General features: G+C 36.4%; 1 protein-coding gene across 3 annotated transcripts in view; it reads right to left on the bottom strand.

Moving 5' to 3' along the window:
* Positions 1-18,951, bottom strand: part of MACC1 (MET transcriptional regulator MACC1) — a 66,414-nt gene that overhangs the window by 4,934 nt on the left and 42,529 nt on the right. Inside the window, exons 3-5 of one of the 3 annotated variants that reach the window (XR_013995331.1) lie at positions 16,450-18,485; positions 13,109-13,297; positions 5,433-5,583 (exon numbers count right to left, since the gene is read on the bottom strand). Coding sequence is in view for 2 of the 3 variants with exons in the window: in XM_081079575.1 (XP_080935701.1) it covers positions 13,109-13,297; positions 16,450-18,485 (2,225 nt within the window). In the remaining variant the exon portion in view is untranslated. The remainder of the gene's footprint in view (positions 1-5,432; positions 5,584-13,108; positions 13,298-16,449; positions 18,486-18,951) is intronic. The other 2 variants (XM_081079575.1, XM_081079576.1) reach the window with 2 other exon arrangements.

Genomic DNA, 18,951 nt, shown 5'->3' with positions numbered 1-18,951 from the left:
CTTAAGAGAAAATGGAATACCAATTATACATGGACTCATTTAATGTCACAGAAAACATGTTTTAATAACGATCAGTTCCCTGTTATAGCCCTGTGTTTCTAAACCAACAGATTTTAAAAATAAGGACTACAAGTAGGGCCTTTTTCTCTCTTGATCTACCATCTGTACATTGCTCCTTGCCTTAATGTGAGTACAAAATTCCTTGCACAATTTCTGATGATAAAAAATGTTATTGAGATTAAACTTGTAACATTGTGAAAGACTTTTAAGGTTAAAGTAGTAACTCTTCTATTGTTACATCAATTTGTGGTGAGCTTTATGACACTACATGTCATAAGGAGCTATGCAGTATGTTTAACGCTTTAAGTCATTTTATTTGAGCAAGTCTGTACACAAGGAAAAATGTGGCTTCATGATCGAGTCAAAAGGAAAGCAAAAATATAGTTCTCTAATTAAAAAAGTGATTTAATGATACATTTTTGACCACAAGAAAGATCAATATTCAACACTTTATTGTTCTTTCTCTAAGCACCTACCCATACCAATGACGTCATTGTTTCCATAGAAATAAATGTACGTCAAAGAGGAGCTTCATGTACAAGCGTGTATGTGGTGGTAACCAAGGCAACCAGGCAACCAGAGAATAGAAACAAAGGCCGTCCATAAGACAAATTGTAACACACACTCACCCCCCTTAAAATGAATTTTCTCTAGGGAAACAACTACTAAATGAACTATGCAGTTATAATTGGAATATTTGGAATATAAACTTTATTACTTGCTACTTATTTGGGCTCACTAAACTAATTCATTTATAATGTTATCACTTGGAAAATGCAGGAACACAGGCTGAGCTAAATATTATGCAGAACTGTCTTCTTAAAATAGGGCCTCCATTAACAGTAATATCACGTGAAGTAGGGCCTTGGGATATAAATTTTTACACTCCTCTTATATCCTCATATACTCTACAACTTAAAAGAATGAAAGTAAGGAGTTTCATTATGCTTCAATTCAGTCTACATAAAAGGTTAGGCATCGGGCTGAAAAGATAATTTGATGTTATTTGTCCAAACTGGCATTCCTTGGGTGCCATGAACGCCAACATCTTCACCTCTCTTGACAAAGCTGGATTCTGCAAGGTAGAGAAGGGGAGACAATTGCAAAACGATAGCATATCAAGGTGGTCATGATGCAGCAACAGAAACCATCCCAGAATTTTGTATGTAAGCTTGACCCTCACCAATCTGATTCATAAAGAATTATGTCTTCTACCACTGACAGAATGTGAATGAGGGGTTCCCTCATCTACTTTTCTTGCTTTCTGAATACTCACATTGAAACCAAACTTCCTAAAAGTGCAGGTCACCACTAATAGCTCAGCAATGAAAGATGAGGTGAGGCATATTTATAGAGCTTTTTTTTTTTTTTTTTTTTTTTAACCAGACTCAATATTGCCTGTTACTACTCAGATGCAAAGAAACACTAAACAAGTAAATTGTTCTGTAGTGCTGTAAAGCTCTGCAAAAGCTTTGAGACCTGCATGCTATGTTGCACTCAATTCTCCTGATGCTGAACTAACGGGTACATACATTATTTCAATTTGTCATGTATTATTTAAAATAATGGTGTTTTCAGCTAAAGGCATCTAAGGCCCTGAGTGACCGAGTCTGATAAGAGATGTATTTAAGGCTATTTTATGATATACAGCAACCGAGAATGTTTCAATACTGAGGTGATAGCACAGTTATCACAGAAAACAGGCGTCTGGCAGGAATCACAAACAGGTAATTTTAGGGTCATTCACTATTCCACAGATTCAGAGTACCTTCATAGTCAGAGGCAGCCAAAATGGCGCCACCGACTTTCCTGGGTAGATACGTTCTGCATCACATAGCTTGCCGCAGCACGCGGATTACTGTATGAAGCCTGAGGTGCACTCAGTCGGGAGCAGCCCCTCAGTGCTGTACGGAGCAGGAAATACACCATAGTGGTGCGGGAGTTGAAAACTTTGGATTCTGGAGTCCAATGACATGACTCACCTGTGCGGAGGGAAAGATGACCCCCTCACAGTTGGCAATTTGTACTTGTAGCAGAACAGTGTGGCCAGCTCTTGCAATTCAGAGAAATTTGGATAGATTGCTGAGGCCTGGTGCCTAATTAGGATCTGAAAATCTAAAAAGACTTCTGAGGAGTCCCCTGAATTACTCCGAAATGCAAGGAGGGATTTTTAACTCCTTAAACTCATTAGAGATTCCCTGAAGTCTAAACCATAAGCTGCCTGGAAACGGATACAGTAGCAGTGGGATGAAAACATTAGGGTAACGGTAGACTTCATTATTTGTACTAAAATATGAGTATATTTTGCATCCCATTTTTCCCCTCTTTGCCACAAACTAAACCGGAATATTTTTTCAGTGCAAAATTTGATTTGCTGAATATAATATCACTGGTTGCTCTTAACACAGATGACAGAAAAGAACTACTGTAGCACAAATACAATAGAAATATTTGAAATACATTGTTGTTCATTAAGTAATCATTTCACTTATTAAACCAAGAAATATTGAGTACCTACCAGTACAAGGAATTTTGTTACATGAAGGGATAAAATTATTAATATAGTATGACTCTTGCTTTTAGAAGTTTATAGCACAGAAGGGAGACAGAGACTTACACAAACAATGACCCAATGTATAAACAGACAGGACTTGGTAATTATTAACAGGTAAGAAAAAAGCAAAAATACATATTTTAATTCAGTGTGAGATTAAAAAAAAAGATAGTTTTCATTAACTGACAAGCATTATAGTGTAATACAAAGCAAGGTGGGTTTTGGTGTGTCATAGTACAAAACCTGGCTTCACATCTGCGTTCCATTGCCCATTAAATGGGTCAAGTTGATTAAATTAATCAAATTACCTGAACTTTGAATTTTTTCATCTATATAATATGGGTACTCACTTCCAAGTCTTGCTTCCAAGGCACCTCATGTAGCATCTGGCATGTAGGAAAGTGAGTACTTTTGGGGTGAAGGCAAGATAAGAAGTCTAGTTTTAGCCCCACTGAGTATGAGGTAAAGGAGGGGCTGTAAGATAAGAAATTGGAATGGGGAGATGATCTCCAGGGAGAAGTCAAGGGCTTAGCATCAGTCAGGATAAAGTAATAATGGCAAGCATGAGAGCAGAGGAAAATGCCAAGGACAAGAATAATAGGAAGACACATTTAACCCTGAATTAAGTCTACTGTGAAGGGCCACAAGTAAGAAATAGAAGCAATAAAAGAATGGAGAGAAACTAGAGTCAGAGTGATAGAAAATGAAAACAGAGTGCTTTATGTTGCAAAAGCCAAGGTCTAATAGAATCCAAAAACAGATATGCAGTAGAGCCAGCTCTCCAGAGCCGATTGTTCGCATGGACATTGTCAGTGACCTCACAATGGGAAACTAACATCCTTCATGCTGGGAGTACTGACACCAAGGAAACTGGCAAAAGCTACAACTGCAGAGTTGGTTGTTAAACATCTACCAACACGCCACTCACTGAGGACATCTCTCTTCTGGTACCTCCTTTGCTACCTCTGACATCACGCAATGTGGAAACAAAGGGAAACTGAAAAAAGACAGGATTTTGGCAATTAGTAGGTCTTTGGAAACCGTGCAGGAAGACGGTTAAAGAAAGTGGTGGAAGACAGACTGCAGGTATGAGCAGGTGCCAAAGAACTGGATGCCGCAGAACAAATGGATCCCATTTGGAACTTGAAAATTAAAGAAAGAGAGAAAAGGCTAGAAGGAGAAGCCGTGGACAATAAAAGTGTTTTTAAAAGGAAAAATATGTAAAAAGTAATATTCTACAATGGAAAGGAGCATTTGTTTTGGATCCTAACTTTGCTAGATGGACAATTTAGAGTTGTTGAGAATTAAAGAGATAGCATACAGAAAACACTCAAGACAAGTTAAAGTCCTTTAGGCAGCAAACATAAACGCAGGTGAATATTAAAAATATTATGTAATTGGGGAATGTAACTAAGGGAGCAAGTATCAAGAAAAATTGAAAAAGAATGGAATCAAAAGCATATGTTACAGTTATGCACTTGATACACTGATAAAAAAAAAAAACGTTAAATTTGGGAACTATGTTTTCCTTTAATAAACAAAACTCTGCCAGGTACAATAAATATAATTTTTTCTATATTGAAATTTGCCTTAACAATGCCTAATAAAAGTTCATCTTTTATCAATGCAATAAATAGTCTCATCGGTTGTTTTCCTTTGTGGTATAGATATATGACATTTGAACTCAGGTCCTTAAATACACTTTCATTTCTTTGGCATTTATTACCTTATGTCATTCTAGTTTTCCTACTCAGCAAGTGAACATACATTATCAAAAACAAAGACACAAGAGGTAATTTACATACATTAATTAACTATAAACTTTATAAAGTTATGTCCAAAAACACATACACATTAAGGCCACAAAGGATTCTAAACTGTGGGTGGTAAATTAAAGAGAAAAATTAAGTCATTTTCTCTGGAAATGATCGAATGAATAAAATAAGTAGAATAAACAATTTTCTTTCCAGGATGACCTAAGTTAAATCCTCCAAAAGCTGGAAATGAGCTGTGGACTGCCAAAATGTCTTCCAGGTTTATGTTATATCTATATTCAGTGGTATTAAAATAGTTCTTCCACTCTTGCTCAATGTTATGATTTAAGGCAAGATATGTAGAAACACTGCACTAATGCCTTGACAAATCAAAAGGGAAGCATGTTGCTGAGGGTTTGTTTCTGTGGAATTATTCTTAACCACAAAATAAATTCTCTCAGCCTTCTCATCTTTATCACAAATATTGAATACACAGGCAATGTTCTTACCCTGTTACTCTTGGATTTTTTTTTTTAATGTTAACATTATGGTGTGACAGGTTCATCTTTGAAGAGGAAGCATGAGGCTGATAAAAACACAAAGTTGTTAATTTCTCATCTATGTGTTTTAATCTCTATATAAAGGGCAGCAGTATCAGTAAGCATTTAATCTACTAAAGTTGAGCAATTTTCCAAAGTCCCAGCACTTGTGTGGAAAGAACATGTCTTGCTTTGGTTTATATTCTAGGTATTATTGTACAAAAACAAAGGTAAAGGAGCAATGAAAAAGTAATAAGTAGAATGACAAAAGAAATGAAACAGGAATAGAGATTAAAAAATTAAAGTATTCCAAATTTAGAGTACTTATTCCCAGAAGCCAATAAGACTTTAGATAATATCCTAGATAATGAAATGCAACATGAATAAAGGCAATTTAGATTTGAGCATTATATCCATGTCTTTTTTTCAGCCTGCAAAACATGAATAGCATAACGAATGCAATTGGTTTTAACTACCTTTGGGTAATTACATTTTGCCACATTAAAGGATTAATAATCCACCTACTTTCCTCATAAAACTATAGAAGTGATGTTTCATTTTAAGTGCAATTAGCTGTAGATGTATTAAGGCAAATTTGCCTTATTAATGACTATTACATGTATTCTATCTTCAGTACATCTTTACAATATCCAGCTGGGCCTTCCATCACCTGCAACTGGAACATAGTAGGGATTCTTATTTCTTCAGAAGGGAGACGGTACTTGCTTAAAACTTGACATAAGATTCTCTTGGCAAAGACTCTTTAGAGACAGCCAGCTCTGGTTGTTCTAGGTATAACCAACCACTTGGAACATTATCGGTTAAGCATGAACCCGAGGAAAACGGAGGATCCATTCCTAGCTAGTATATCTGCTCAAAACAATCTGACATCCTAGGAAGACCTGCTGGTCAAACCATCCTCACCAATTCCTGGTTAGTTGGATTCCATACTGCCTCCTTGTCACCCAACCCTTAAGCCCCACTACAACCATTTATTAGTAGACATCTGAACATTGAAGTTTTAAAAAACTGGGCTTCTCCTATCTAATCTTTCAATGTAAATATGGAAGTAAATGAGGGAAAATATAGTGGTAAGAGCTCTGGATTTAGAGAACCATATTGTGGGTTTGAATCTAGACTCTTGACTTACTAGCTCCAGGATCTTGGGTAAGTTACAAAACTTCTGTGCCCCCTTATTTTCTCCTTCTGTAAACTGGGGGTTGGAAGGGAAGTGTACCCAGTGCCATAAAATCATGGCTAAGTACACAAAGTAAACAGGTATGAAGGGTCCTGGCACACACAAGGTGCCTAATTAATGTTAATTGGATATTAACATTAATATTAACATATCAAATAAAACCATGGTCAAACATCTGGAAAAAAGAATCTAGGTCACCCACTAGCTACAAACCGAGGGCCATTTCACTAAGGGATTGCCATGAATCTATTGCAATATTAAGCCATTTTAATAAATGCTGATTTAGGTCTTATACTTAGCTGGACTTTGGTTTTCTGAAATTCCTTGTTGTTTGTGATCCCTAATAATAAACCTTGATAAAGATAATCTAAGTCAAATATTAATGTCTCTAAATTCATTTTAAAATACCTTTATAATATTTACTCTAATATGATTATTATTTCTGTTAATATTTGATTTTCAGAGTGGTGATGAGACATATAATATAGAAGTAAATCAAATATCGTAGGAATACAATGTGTTACACCATTAATTTCACTATGATTTTTTTTCTGTATTTCATTATTTCAAAAAATGGAGCACCTTTTGGGAATTAAAAATTGTAGCAACAAGTCTTAAAGTATTGCAAAAACTACTCAATGATACTCTAAATATTATGTCACTGTGCCAAATCTCTAGTACAAATAACAAAGATCTGAAAAATTATTCTATACATTTTCACACCGATAGATAAATTCTGATATAATACTTTTTCCTTTTTAAAGAAATTGCAAATATATTTCTTACTGCAAAAGAACAGCAAACTAAAGATTTAAGTACAAAGGCTAGAATTGAAATAGATCCAGATACTGAATCAGACAATGCCTACATCCCTGTAACAGAATCCAGGAGTTGCCATGAGAGCCAGAAAACTATAAAAGTCCAAGAACATTCCTTTTATACTTTGCAAGAGATATTTCCCAAGGAAAATGATATGTTGTTAGCCAATAAGAAAAAGCTTATCAGCCAAAACTTTTACTCATTTTTGTCTATGCTTTACAATTCTGCCAGTTTCTCAGAACAAAAGCCCTGAAGTCAATGCCGATTTTTTCCCTTATCGATATTCTTTCTATTGTTACTTTCAGCCATTTTACTAAAAATTACTAGGATAGTACCTTATTCTCTTTTCTAAAATCACTCAATGGCACACAGTTGCCAAATTCACCTCTTCCTCTTTGTCCAAAGTAGATTACATGTATTTTACCTATTACAATGTGCAAAGCATTGTCCCAAATATTTCACATATATTATCTCATTTAATCTTCCAAATATTTGATGAATAAGAGTATCATTTGCCACATTTAAAAAGAACTGATTCCTAGAAAAGTCAAGTAACTCGCCTGAGGTCCTGGAGCTGGAACAGGAATCCAGGCCAGGAATCTTAACTTCTGTGCTCTGGAAACCTCTTGAGACTTCTCCATCAATATCAAATAATATACATCCGACCACATATCCCTATGATTATTAGGATTAACTCTACCCTCCAGCTCACATATTCTCCAAAAGCACTGAAATCCTCTCCGGGTCCTCTCCAGTTATTCAAATGCTTCCCATCCTTCAGGACCATGATTTTTGCTGATGACTTCTTCCCACTTTGACTTTTTTATTTAGTTGATTCTGAAAGGACTTATCACCAGTGGATAGGACTGTGTACAAAATACCTGAATGTGGATCCTAATTCTGTCACTTAATAACCATGTGAGTCTGGATAACTTACATAAATTTATTCACTCTTAGTTCGCACTCCTGTAAAAAACAGATGGTACAATGTTGGTTGAAATAAATGAGATATTGTGAAGAAAACGTTCATAATGATTAACTGCCACTCAGAAAACACATAATGCACAACTATTATCATTCACATTAGTAGTTATTTTCACTTTTTTAGCATCTAATTAATATACTTCTTTAAAACATAATAATTCAAATATTAACGGTTTATCCCAATTCCCAGGCCAAATAAAATTTGGCTTTAGAGAGAAAAAAAATCATTGTTTGTGGTTTTTTGTAGCTCCTAATGCTCCAAAGCCGAGAGCTGACAGTCCCAGAAAATGTGTTAAGTATACGGATGAATTAAACACTGAGAACAAGTATTTAGAGGAGAAAAAAAATACTAAACAAGTAGAAAGAATTTCTTATAAAATTTTCATTGACTGATAAAAAATTAATAAAATTAGCTGTTTGAGGATCACATACTCTCATTTTTTACCTAGGCTTAGAATAAAGTGCTTTGAACACCAGAGTTGCCACTCAAAAATGAGGAAGGATAGACTCTGGCTAGAAGGTGAAACAGAGAATTAGATCCTCACTGATTAAGTGTTAATGACGAAGGCTTATAAACACACCTTGCCAGTTATAACTCTCTATAGGTGAGAAGTTTCTAAGATAAAAATAAATATTACAATTAGAGATGTTAACTTTGTTGGGCTTCCATGGGCAGGGAGGTAGGGGGGTGGCCCATTGTAGCAGGTCAGGTAAGAAATCAGTTTCAACAGGCCTATCGATAGGTGCCTGTGGTTGAGGTAAAGGCCCGTGAGCATTGATTGGTAAAAGGCAACTTAAAGGGTAAGGTGAACCTTTAGTGTCCTCGGTGAATAAGTGTCCACACTGAATAAGATAGAAAGATCATAATCTTTATTGTCATGTAGGGGGCCAGTGGAAGAGAGTTGCTAGGTAAATTATTGTCATATATGGTCATGATCCCCAGAGGGCTAAGAGAAGGATACCTAATTTAGGCCTGTGAATATCTTCTCACTGAAATCCCCAGCATCACCCCTTGTAAAATCCAACTGTTGTTAACAATAGGCTATTTTTCTAATATTTTATTGATTTCTTTTTTTTTAATTAAAGCTCTAAATATCTTCAGAAAAATATGAATGAATTTTTACTAACTTTCACAAGAAAACCTTGGCAATAACCATCTTTGTACAGCATACGAGTATTTTTTTCAAAAGAAATACTCTGAGAAACATGTTTCAAGTTTTATAGTTTTGTTTTTATGTAGGAATTGCAATGTCATTAGAAAAGTTGAGTAACAGTTCTTGAAATTTAACTTCAGAAGATGGTTAATTTAAAAAGTGATGTTCTCAGAAGTCTCTAGAGAGAGGCTTTTTTTCATCTTATAAAAGAGTAAGAAATGAGCAAAGTACTCAAGAAAAAACTGACAGACATAGTATTAGCAATCTCCATTCTTTATTTGGCTCGAGGCTTGATGAAGATGTTGAAACAAATTTTGGTAATATCATAACTTGAAAAATAGGAGGGAAAAGTGAAATGAGATGCTTAAATCCCCCTGCCCTGATCGCGGCTACTGGCTTTGCCACTTAGCCACAATATTGGATCTGGAGTGGGTGGGCAGTGTATAGGACGAGCGTAAAGTACAAGGACCCCAAAGTCAAAGGCATGTGCTCTAGACCTGGTTCCATGGCTTTCTAGCTATGCGTGTTTAAGCAAGTAACTAGTGCCCTTACATTTTAGAAAATATTAGTGCCTGCTCTATATGTTTCTGTTGAAAGAATTAAATAAGTTGAAACATTCCTAGAATAGTGCCTGGCACAGAATAAGTGCCAGATAACTGTTAAATACGATAAAAACAAAACAAAGGGAAAAGAGAGAAATTGAAAAGAAAGGAAAGTGAAAGAAAGAGCTGCATTGTAGGCATTGGCACTCACAGAGGGAAATTTTCCAAACTGTGCCCTCTGAGGTAGTGAGATAAAGGAAATAAGGCAACATGGGAACCATGAGAACTTGTTATCTCCCTGCCCTAATTCCAGTTAACCTCCCTCTGCATCCCCCACCTGGAATTAATATCAGCATGTTTTGAAATCAACTATTTGATTTGTAAATTGATTATAGTTAAGAACCATCTCCTTCCTGAAAGAAAAAAAAATTGTACAGTTTTGTTTTTCCCCCAGGGAGATGGAAATTAGCATACATTTATCTTTAGTTTAAGTGGCCTAATTAGTGGCCTAATAGGTAAAGATTCCCATAGATTATTTGGGATGGCTTTTGGTCAAATACACCACAGATTATTTTTAAGCATTTAATAACATGGATCAGAATGATGACTGCTAGTATTAATAACAACAAATTAAGTAATAGTCCCTAGAGAGCCACCTAGGGGCTTTCCTTTCTGCTTCTGGATATTAATAGTCTCTGGAATAGCCTTAGTCATGGTGACCTGGGCTATGCAGAAGTAAACAATGAAAGAGTGGGCTAATTGTTTGGCCTCTATCAAGATTTGTGGGAAGACAAACTAGAAACAATCATAATTACAGAGAAGTCAGATGCTTAACAAAGCTGAGAGAATAAATAACTCTTTGATAAATAACTCTTAATAAAAACTTTCTAAAAACAGAGACATTAAGAAAAAAAAGTCCTGGGCCGGCCTGGTGGCTCAGGCGGTTACAGCTCCATGCTCCTAACTCCGAAGGCTGCCGGTTGGATTCCCACATGGGCCAGTGGGCTCTCAACCACAAGGTTGCCGGTTCAACTCCTAGAGTCCCCCAAGGGATGGTGGGCAGCGCCCCCTGCAACTAAAATTGAACACGACACCTTGAGTTGAACTGCCGCTGATCTCCCGAATGGCTCAGTTGGTTGGAGCAGGCTCTCAACCACAAGGTTGCCGGTTAAACTCCCACAAGGGATGGTGGGCTGCGCCCCCTACAACTAACAACTGCAACTGGACCTGGAGCTGAACTGCACCCTCCACAACTAAGACTGAAAGTTCAACAACTTGACTTGGAAAAAATCCTGGAAGTACACACTGTTCCCCAATAAACTCCTGTTTCCCTTCCCCAATAAAATCTTAAAAAAAAAAAAAAAGAAAGAAAAGAAAAAGAAAGAAAAAAAGAAAAAAAAGTCCTGCTTTCAATTAGATCATTTTTTAAAAGATTTTTTTGGAGCCATTTTAGGTTCACAGCAAAATCGAGGGAAAGATATAGAGATATACCAGACCGGTCCCCACAAATGCACAAATGGAGGCTCCCCCATTACCTACATCATTCACCACAGTGGGACATTTGTTACAATGGATGAATCTACATTGGTACATTGTAATCACCCCAAATCCACAAGTTTATATTAGGGTTTTCTCTTTGTGTTGCACAGACTGCGAGTTTGGACAAATGTATAGAGACATATAGCTATTGTTATAGTATCATACCAAGTATTTTCACTGCCCTAAAAGTCCTCTGGGCTCCACCTATTCACCCCTCCCTCCCAATCCCTGATGACCACTAATCTTTTTACTGTGTTCATAGTTTTGCCTTTTCTAGAATGTTCTGTGTAGCCTTTTCAGATTGGCTTCTTTAGCTTAGTAAAATGTATTTAAGTTTCCTCCATGTCTTTTCATGGATTGATAGTTCATTTCTTTTCAGTGCTGAATAATATTCCATTGTCTGCAATTGTCAGTTTAATTATCAATTCACCTACTGAACGACATCTTGGTTGCTTCCAAGTTTTGGCAATTATGAATAAAGTTGGTATAAAGATTCACATGCAGGTTTTTGTCTGGAAGTAAGTTTTCAGTTCCTCTGGGTAAATACCAAGGAGTATGACTGATGGATTACAAGCTAAGAGTATGTTTCATCTGTACGAAACAGCCAAAGTCCCTTCCAAAGGGAATGATTGTACCATTTTGCATTCCCACCTGCAATGAATGAGGGTTTCTGCTGTTCCACATCCTCACCAGTATTGGGTGTCATCAGTGTTCTGGATTCGTACATTCTAATAGGTGCGAAGTAGTATCTCAGTCAGACATCATTTTAATCAGTTAACTGAAATATTAGAGCAACATATCCCTCATATTATTGTTCTTTTTTTCTTCTTAAAAAGTGTCTCATCTTTTAGCTCATTCAGTGAAAACTGATTTGTGGGTTATAGTGCCTTCTTGGGGCAGTCTAAGAGGGGGAATTATGTCCTCAGCCTCTGGCTACGTCTCCTGGCTAAATTGTCTTGTTTAGAAGAGTCCTGCTGGAGAGCCAGGCTCCAGGAGCCCAGAAGCTGGCCTGCTGAGACTTCCCCTGGGATTCAACAGACTTCATTTGACTCTTGCCTTGCCCTGCACAGCCAGCTAGCACAGTTGCTTCAAAGTAAGAAACTTTCTCAAGAAATTAATTCCCAGCTCTGTGCCCAAAATGGAAGTGGAGAACATAGCTTCTGCCTCCTACCAAGTCATCATCTAAGAGAGACCATCTTTCCTTAACTGAAATACCTTGAAAATGTTTAAACTCTTGTGAGAGAAAGATATAGAACATTTTATAGGTGCTTGTCATTGAAATATTTAATTCAATAATAATTGACTCACATTTATTAATGGTAAGTGGAGAACATATTTACCTAACATAACATTTGTTTTAATATTAAGAACAACAATATTTGCAAGGTAAAGACTTACTTTGTTCTACATGCTGTCATTCTGTAGTTGATGTCTAGGGTTCTTATTATATGCAAAATTATGAAGGTGATAAAGAAGCTCTTGTATACCTCTAGTTCTCCTTACCAGTCATCCCACACACTCCACCCTCTTAATGCTTGTCACTCAACTTTATCACAAATGACTACGTCTATACCTGAGGGTGATAAATGCTTATTGCTATCATATCTTTTTCCCTTGCCTTGATGGGGTCCCATCTCCTCCCTTCAAAGTTTATCTGTTCTCTGTCTCAAATTATTGTTGCTCTGCCTACCAACTGGCTAGCTATCCAACGGACCACTTCTTCTGATCAAAGGCCATGCTAATATGCACTCCAATAAGAGAAACATCAATATATTTTAAAAGCTCTTGATGCTTTTAAACAGTGATGTGTGTATATGTCAGATAATATCAATGATTGTAAGGGTGGTGATTTCCGTTAGTGGATCCTCTACCCAATTAATTTATCGAAGTGGTTCAGGATTGATTACATTTGATTTACTTGCTCTGCAATTTTTCACTACTGAATTAGACAAACAGAAACATTACCTCAACAGCAAGATCTCCAGCTTTTCCTCGGTGAGGAATTTCATATGCCTCCATTTGTTGCTTTGTGAGTCGTACTAACTTTTCAGCTAGTTCCCTCCAGCCTTTACCAAGCTTGACAGCTGAAGTCAGAATCGCAGCATCTTGGATGATATGTGCTACTAACCCTTGGCAATCCATCTTTAGCAGAGCCTGAAGCAATAATTACATGTCATAATTAAAAGCAACTAATTTGGGCTTTTTCCAAGAAATTAAATTTTTCATGACATATTCTAGAAACTGACATGCTTTTTCTCACCACACGTATATTTGAGTTTCCTAAAATTTAAAAAAGTTGATTTAATTTTAAGAAAATCCAACCAGCAAAGGACAACAGACACAACTTGACCGAAATTAGGGGAGATTTAGGACCAACTCAGTGGCTAATTATAGGGCCTTAGGTAAACCACTTACCTAATATTTTTTAATATCTTTAATTGCAAAAGGAGGATGTTGAACTAGATACTTCTAAAGAGGTTGTAGCAGTTTATGACTTATCAACCCAGGGATGATTATTCACTCTATACCAGAGAACCGGCTACAGGATTTCTCTGAGGAGTGAATACACTGGTGCTGGTAAACATTATTCTATTTTTTATCAAAATGTGATTTTAAACTTCCCAGAATCAGGCCTACTGCCTGAAAGTGAGACATTCCTACAACTTTGAACAAAGCTATTGATAATTTTGACTTTTAAAAAAACTAACTCTGTCCCTTCACCACCAGTGTAATTGTGCTGAATATAAACCACAAATTATTAAAGCTAAAACACTTAGTCTTCTACAATGCAAAATGGGACATCACCAGACTTTCTTTCTTCCTCAATTAGGCATCTGAGCTTTGTCAATCACCCTACATGTTTCAAACAAGTCTATGAGTTTCTCTTTTTGCCTTGAGTATGTTTTAAAAATATGGGATTAGGTCTATCAATATCTCTCTTCTGTTCAAATAAGCAAATAAACATGTTTGGTAGCCCCTCATTTAATGGCACTTAAAAGCTTTATCTATCATTATGCAACAGTAAGTAAAAATGAATGAGCAAGTACGACAACTATTTAAGTCCATAGAGTGTTACTCCTATGGAACCATTAGCAGGACTGCCCATGGTCTTTGTACATACAGTATATATTGATCCATAACGTTATAGTGAGGAGTTATGATCTTAGAGAGAAATACTACTGACCCAGCAGGCCCCTGAAGATTCGTTTAATAAGAGAACCTTATGTGGAGTGGGTTTAGCATTTCTGATTCCAGTTCCTTGTTTTAAGGGAAAACAATATGCACTTAGAATTACAAACCCGAGTTTAAAGTCCAGCTCCACAAAGTAGAGGACTTTAGGAAAAGCACAAAATATCTCTATTTAATAACCTTTGAAATGAATACAGTGTTAATAACACCTCATCTAGCTCCCTATAATCATTATGAAAGTTGAATCAGATGCTGAAGTACTTAGTGTCAAGTTTCAAGTACATAAGGATAGCAGGTCTCAATGTCTAGAAATGACTAAGGGGTTTAGAACCCACAATCTTTATTTGCTGCATTCCAGCTATCTCAAATTAGTATACAGTCCAAGAAAAAATGTATACTTCCTATGCAAATAAAGTTGCAAGAGAGAGACTCTATACCATGAGCTTTACCATCTTCTGGTCAGGTAACCAGACCTAAGCCCCTTCCATTCAGAAGTCCTGAAGCCTCCATTGAGGCACAGTATGAGTTTTTTAGGAACCACTTATTTATTCCCTTGAATGAGCTCTCCACCAGCACCACCTTGATTAGTCACAAAAGCTATTCAATTAATTATCATACATCAATACAACATAGGTATGATCAGGTTTAAACTTTCAGGCCATGTGGCCAACATCACCTTTTTTTGCCACTAAAAAAGCAATTTTCAATTTAAACCTCCATGGGTCCATGCTGAACATGAGCTACTGGACGTAATTAGCTGCTGCAAAATGCATGTGCAGCTTTGATCAGGTGGATCAGCCAATGATTATAAATGGCCCAGATTAAGTGATAATGCAGCATGCCACCATAGAGCTAGCCACTTAACAAATGGATATTGGGGCTTTGAAAATTTAACCCCTCTCAGTATCATAAAAATAATTGAAGGAGATGAAATGTTTTATATATACTTATTTCTTTATCATATAAATTATTGTTAATGTCACTGGATAAATTCCTCTCCAGAAATTTCTCTCCTTTTGCACTTTGATTAAAACTCAGTTCCTCTATATGAACCTGCTCCATCTGGATGAACCACTCATCTCCTACAGAGCACCAGGCCTGCACAGTTATAATGGTATTTACTACACACACTAATACACGTACTGAAACATTTTTACACACACATACACAACTTGTTTCAGAAAGGCATAATGGTTTTAAACATGGTTGTGGAACCAAAAAGTTTTCAAATTCCATTTCTGCTACTAACCAACTGTGGAACCCAAACTCCCAAGACTCAGTTTCCCCTATTTTTAAGATGAAGACTAGCTAGAGTTACCCCATAGAGTTGTTATCATGACTTAATGAGAGAGTATGTACAGAGTGCTCGGCACAGTGCCAAACAGAATCCTAGAGGAGCGATAGTTATCATTATTATTATTTATACATTCACATTTTAGCCATTTTTAGAAATAAGCTCTTGATTTTCTTTTCTTTTATAAAATACTGAATTTCCATTTTAAAGGGAAAACAGTTCTTCATCTTTTGTATAACTCTCCACTGAGCCTTACACTGGGGTGAATGTTGTCTTGAAAAAGAAAATGATCCTGTGAGTACTAGTAAAGCATGAGGATTAAGAAGATAATAAGCAATATTATTTTGGGATTATGATGAATTGCATACAGAAGAAGAATATTAAATTGCTTAAGTAAAGGACACTGATTATATGTTTTAAAAACACTAAAAAGTGGACCTATAGCGAAGGCCAAGTTAATTAGTTTTGTTTCAGTTTGCTCTTATTCATGTTATTGGAGTTTCTATCATATTTTAAAAGCCATCCAAATATTTGAGAGAGGAAAAGAATCTCTTAACTGTTACGCTCTAGCACAAACCAACTTTAATCTTCCTTTAAAAGAAGATCCGTGCAGACCTAGTTTCTGTGAAAATCACTACTGAATCTAAGAAACTAAATATATGATCTTGTAGGAAAAGCTATATATTTCCAGTAAAGTGACTTCAATTTATTTGAGACTGCTGAAAATTTTTCAGCTTCTCTTCTCATACATTTGGTTACAAATATTACCACATCAATGAAGCTTTCTATGGCAAATACATTACTGTGATCAAGAAATACTCACCACAATAAGTTCATAAAGAAAGTTTCTGGTATTCCTGTTTGCATGACAATCTTCCTTTAACTTCTTTAAAACATAAGAAACTTTTTCTGATTCTTTGTCTGCTTGTATTTGATCAAAATCTTCCAGTGCCAGGTGTGAGTAACCCAGGGTATCAGCTAAAACTTTCCAATCATAAACTTTTTCTGACACCAAAGTCAATATAACTGAATAGATATAAGTCAGTTTTTTAAAGGGCAGAGCAATTTGTTCAAGAAGGTTCCTGGTTGTAAAGACGCTATCTGACATAGACATTACGCGTTCCTTTGCAATCACCTTGATATTTTTGCAATGCACAAGTCCAATTTTACCTCTCAGGACTCCGACATACCAGTCTTTCACTTTGGACTGCCCAATGGCTCTTACCTTACCTTCTCCAAGAAGAGCTATTGTGTCCCCCTTGAAATATTCAAGTAAGTAGTCAGTCTTGCTTTGTCTTAGCACTGCCTTCAGGGTTACCCCATAGTTGGTCAACTTCAATCTTCTGTCTTGAAATGTGGGATATTTAACATGCACTGTGAGTAATGAAGGAGCAGAATTGATTTCCTTCTTCTGAAAATTTTCTGGTGGATTTGAGAGTCTTTTTAAGTTGGGGGCTGGATCAGGTGTAGTGATAAAGAACTGTGTAACTGGTCTACCATTGGGAGGCTCCAACTGAACACAGAAAACAAATAAGTGCATTTCTCTGGAGTCAACTAAAGAAAATAAAAACTGTTGATGAACTATTTGACTTGTTTGCAACTGCTTTTGTTTAATTTCTTTTCTTCCTCCTTCTGCCTTTACTTCAAAATCAGGATCACATGAAAAAACAGAAATGCTTAAATCTTGTGGCTTATCAAGTAAGAACGAATGCTTCCCCCAGAGCTGAAACACAACTGGAGACGTGTTTCTCCCCTTCTTAATATCAGAGATTGTAAGCTTTCCTGGCATATAACTGTGTCCACAAACTGTGAAAACAGTAGTGAAACTGGGATGGATATATTTTGGCCCATAAATTCCAATTGAGGTGGTTTTGTGGATGTAATCCCAAACGGTGGCAGCTGGTGACTGGGTAGCTTTAGTTTGTGCAGCAACCACTAGATACATCACCTGATTCAAGTCTATTAGCTTGACTTGGATGGTGTCTTTATAAATGTAGCAATTGTTTAACACTTTGAAAGGGCCTTCTTTACTCAGGCTGTGTAAACACACCACTTCTGTCATGACTTGGCTGAAAGGATCCTTTCTCACTTCAGCCCCGATTTTCATCTCCAGCAAAATGGCTTCCATTGTGTTAAGGTTGCCTAACATGATTTCCAACAGTGGGCTTACAGTGCATGAAAGACCATGGTTAAGCATTTGTGGAGGATCAAGGAAAACCCTGAGGGATACCTCTTGGAATTCTCCCACAGCTACATGACCTTGAGGCACGTGAACAGTAATATCTGATTCAGGTAATTGTATTGACCCTCCTTCATGGTTTAATTTACAAACTATCGTGGTCTCTGCAACTTGTGTTTGGGCCCATCCAGGACTCTGATTAATTGTATTCAAATCCAGGCAGGAACGAGCCAGCTGGCGTTGACTTAGCCAAGCCATTTTATAAGCCTCTCGATCATTCTGAAGCCATTCTAAGTCTTGTTCTAGGACCTGGTCAGAGTTATCTATATCCTGAGGGGCACGTGATGTATCATCTAAAATGTCCAAAAGTTCTGAAACACTTTTAGATCTCCCTGATTTCCTTGAGGAAGACTGCCTAAGCAATTGTTGTACATCAAGCTCATCACCAGAGGAATCAAAAGAATTTCCAGTTTCTATTTCTCTAAAAAAAAGAAAAGGATCTTCCTTCAAGATGGAAATATTATGTCTCTTCCGATTATTTCTTAGCTGAGTTATGTCATCCAAAAATGGGTTAGAAGCAGACAGCTCATTCCAAAATGGATTTGTAGCTTTGGAGGCATTATTGCCATGACTTGTGAAAGCATCTGGCCAGTTGAGAAGCAAACCTGGGTCTGGACATTCTTGTTATTTAAATGAAAGCAAAGCAAAACAAAGATGAGTGTCATTCTGAGATACAACCAAGATTAATTTTTATTACACTTAAAAATTCAAGACTTTTTATTTTGCTTTTTGATGTCTAGTCTAATAGGTGCTGCTGCAAAATTAATCTTAAATTTGGTCAAATTTTTATGTTGTGAAAAAGGGGAAATTGTTCTACCAGTTTATTTTGACCATATGTAATCTTACGTTATTGTTTATAAGTATAATTTATAAATATGATTTATAAATAAATGTTTAACAATTTAGGTAATAATCAATTTAACACATTTCCTTCAAAATGACCCAGACTACATATACCTATGCCTTATAGTTTTATGTCTCATTTTCACAAAAGAAAACCTCTGAACAAACAGAATAATTCAGTCAATTCCCCGGAGTTTTCTAAACATTGAATAGTTGTTTTCAATATTCACTTGTTTTTCTTTT

Source organism: Rhinolophus hipposideros, assembly GCF_964194185.1.
Source record: "Rhinolophus hipposideros genome assembly, chromosome: 18".
NCBI classification, from domain to species: Eukaryota; Metazoa; Chordata; class Mammalia; order Chiroptera; family Rhinolophidae; genus Rhinolophus; species Rhinolophus hipposideros.
This window is presented reverse-complemented; position numbering and strand designations above follow the sequence as displayed.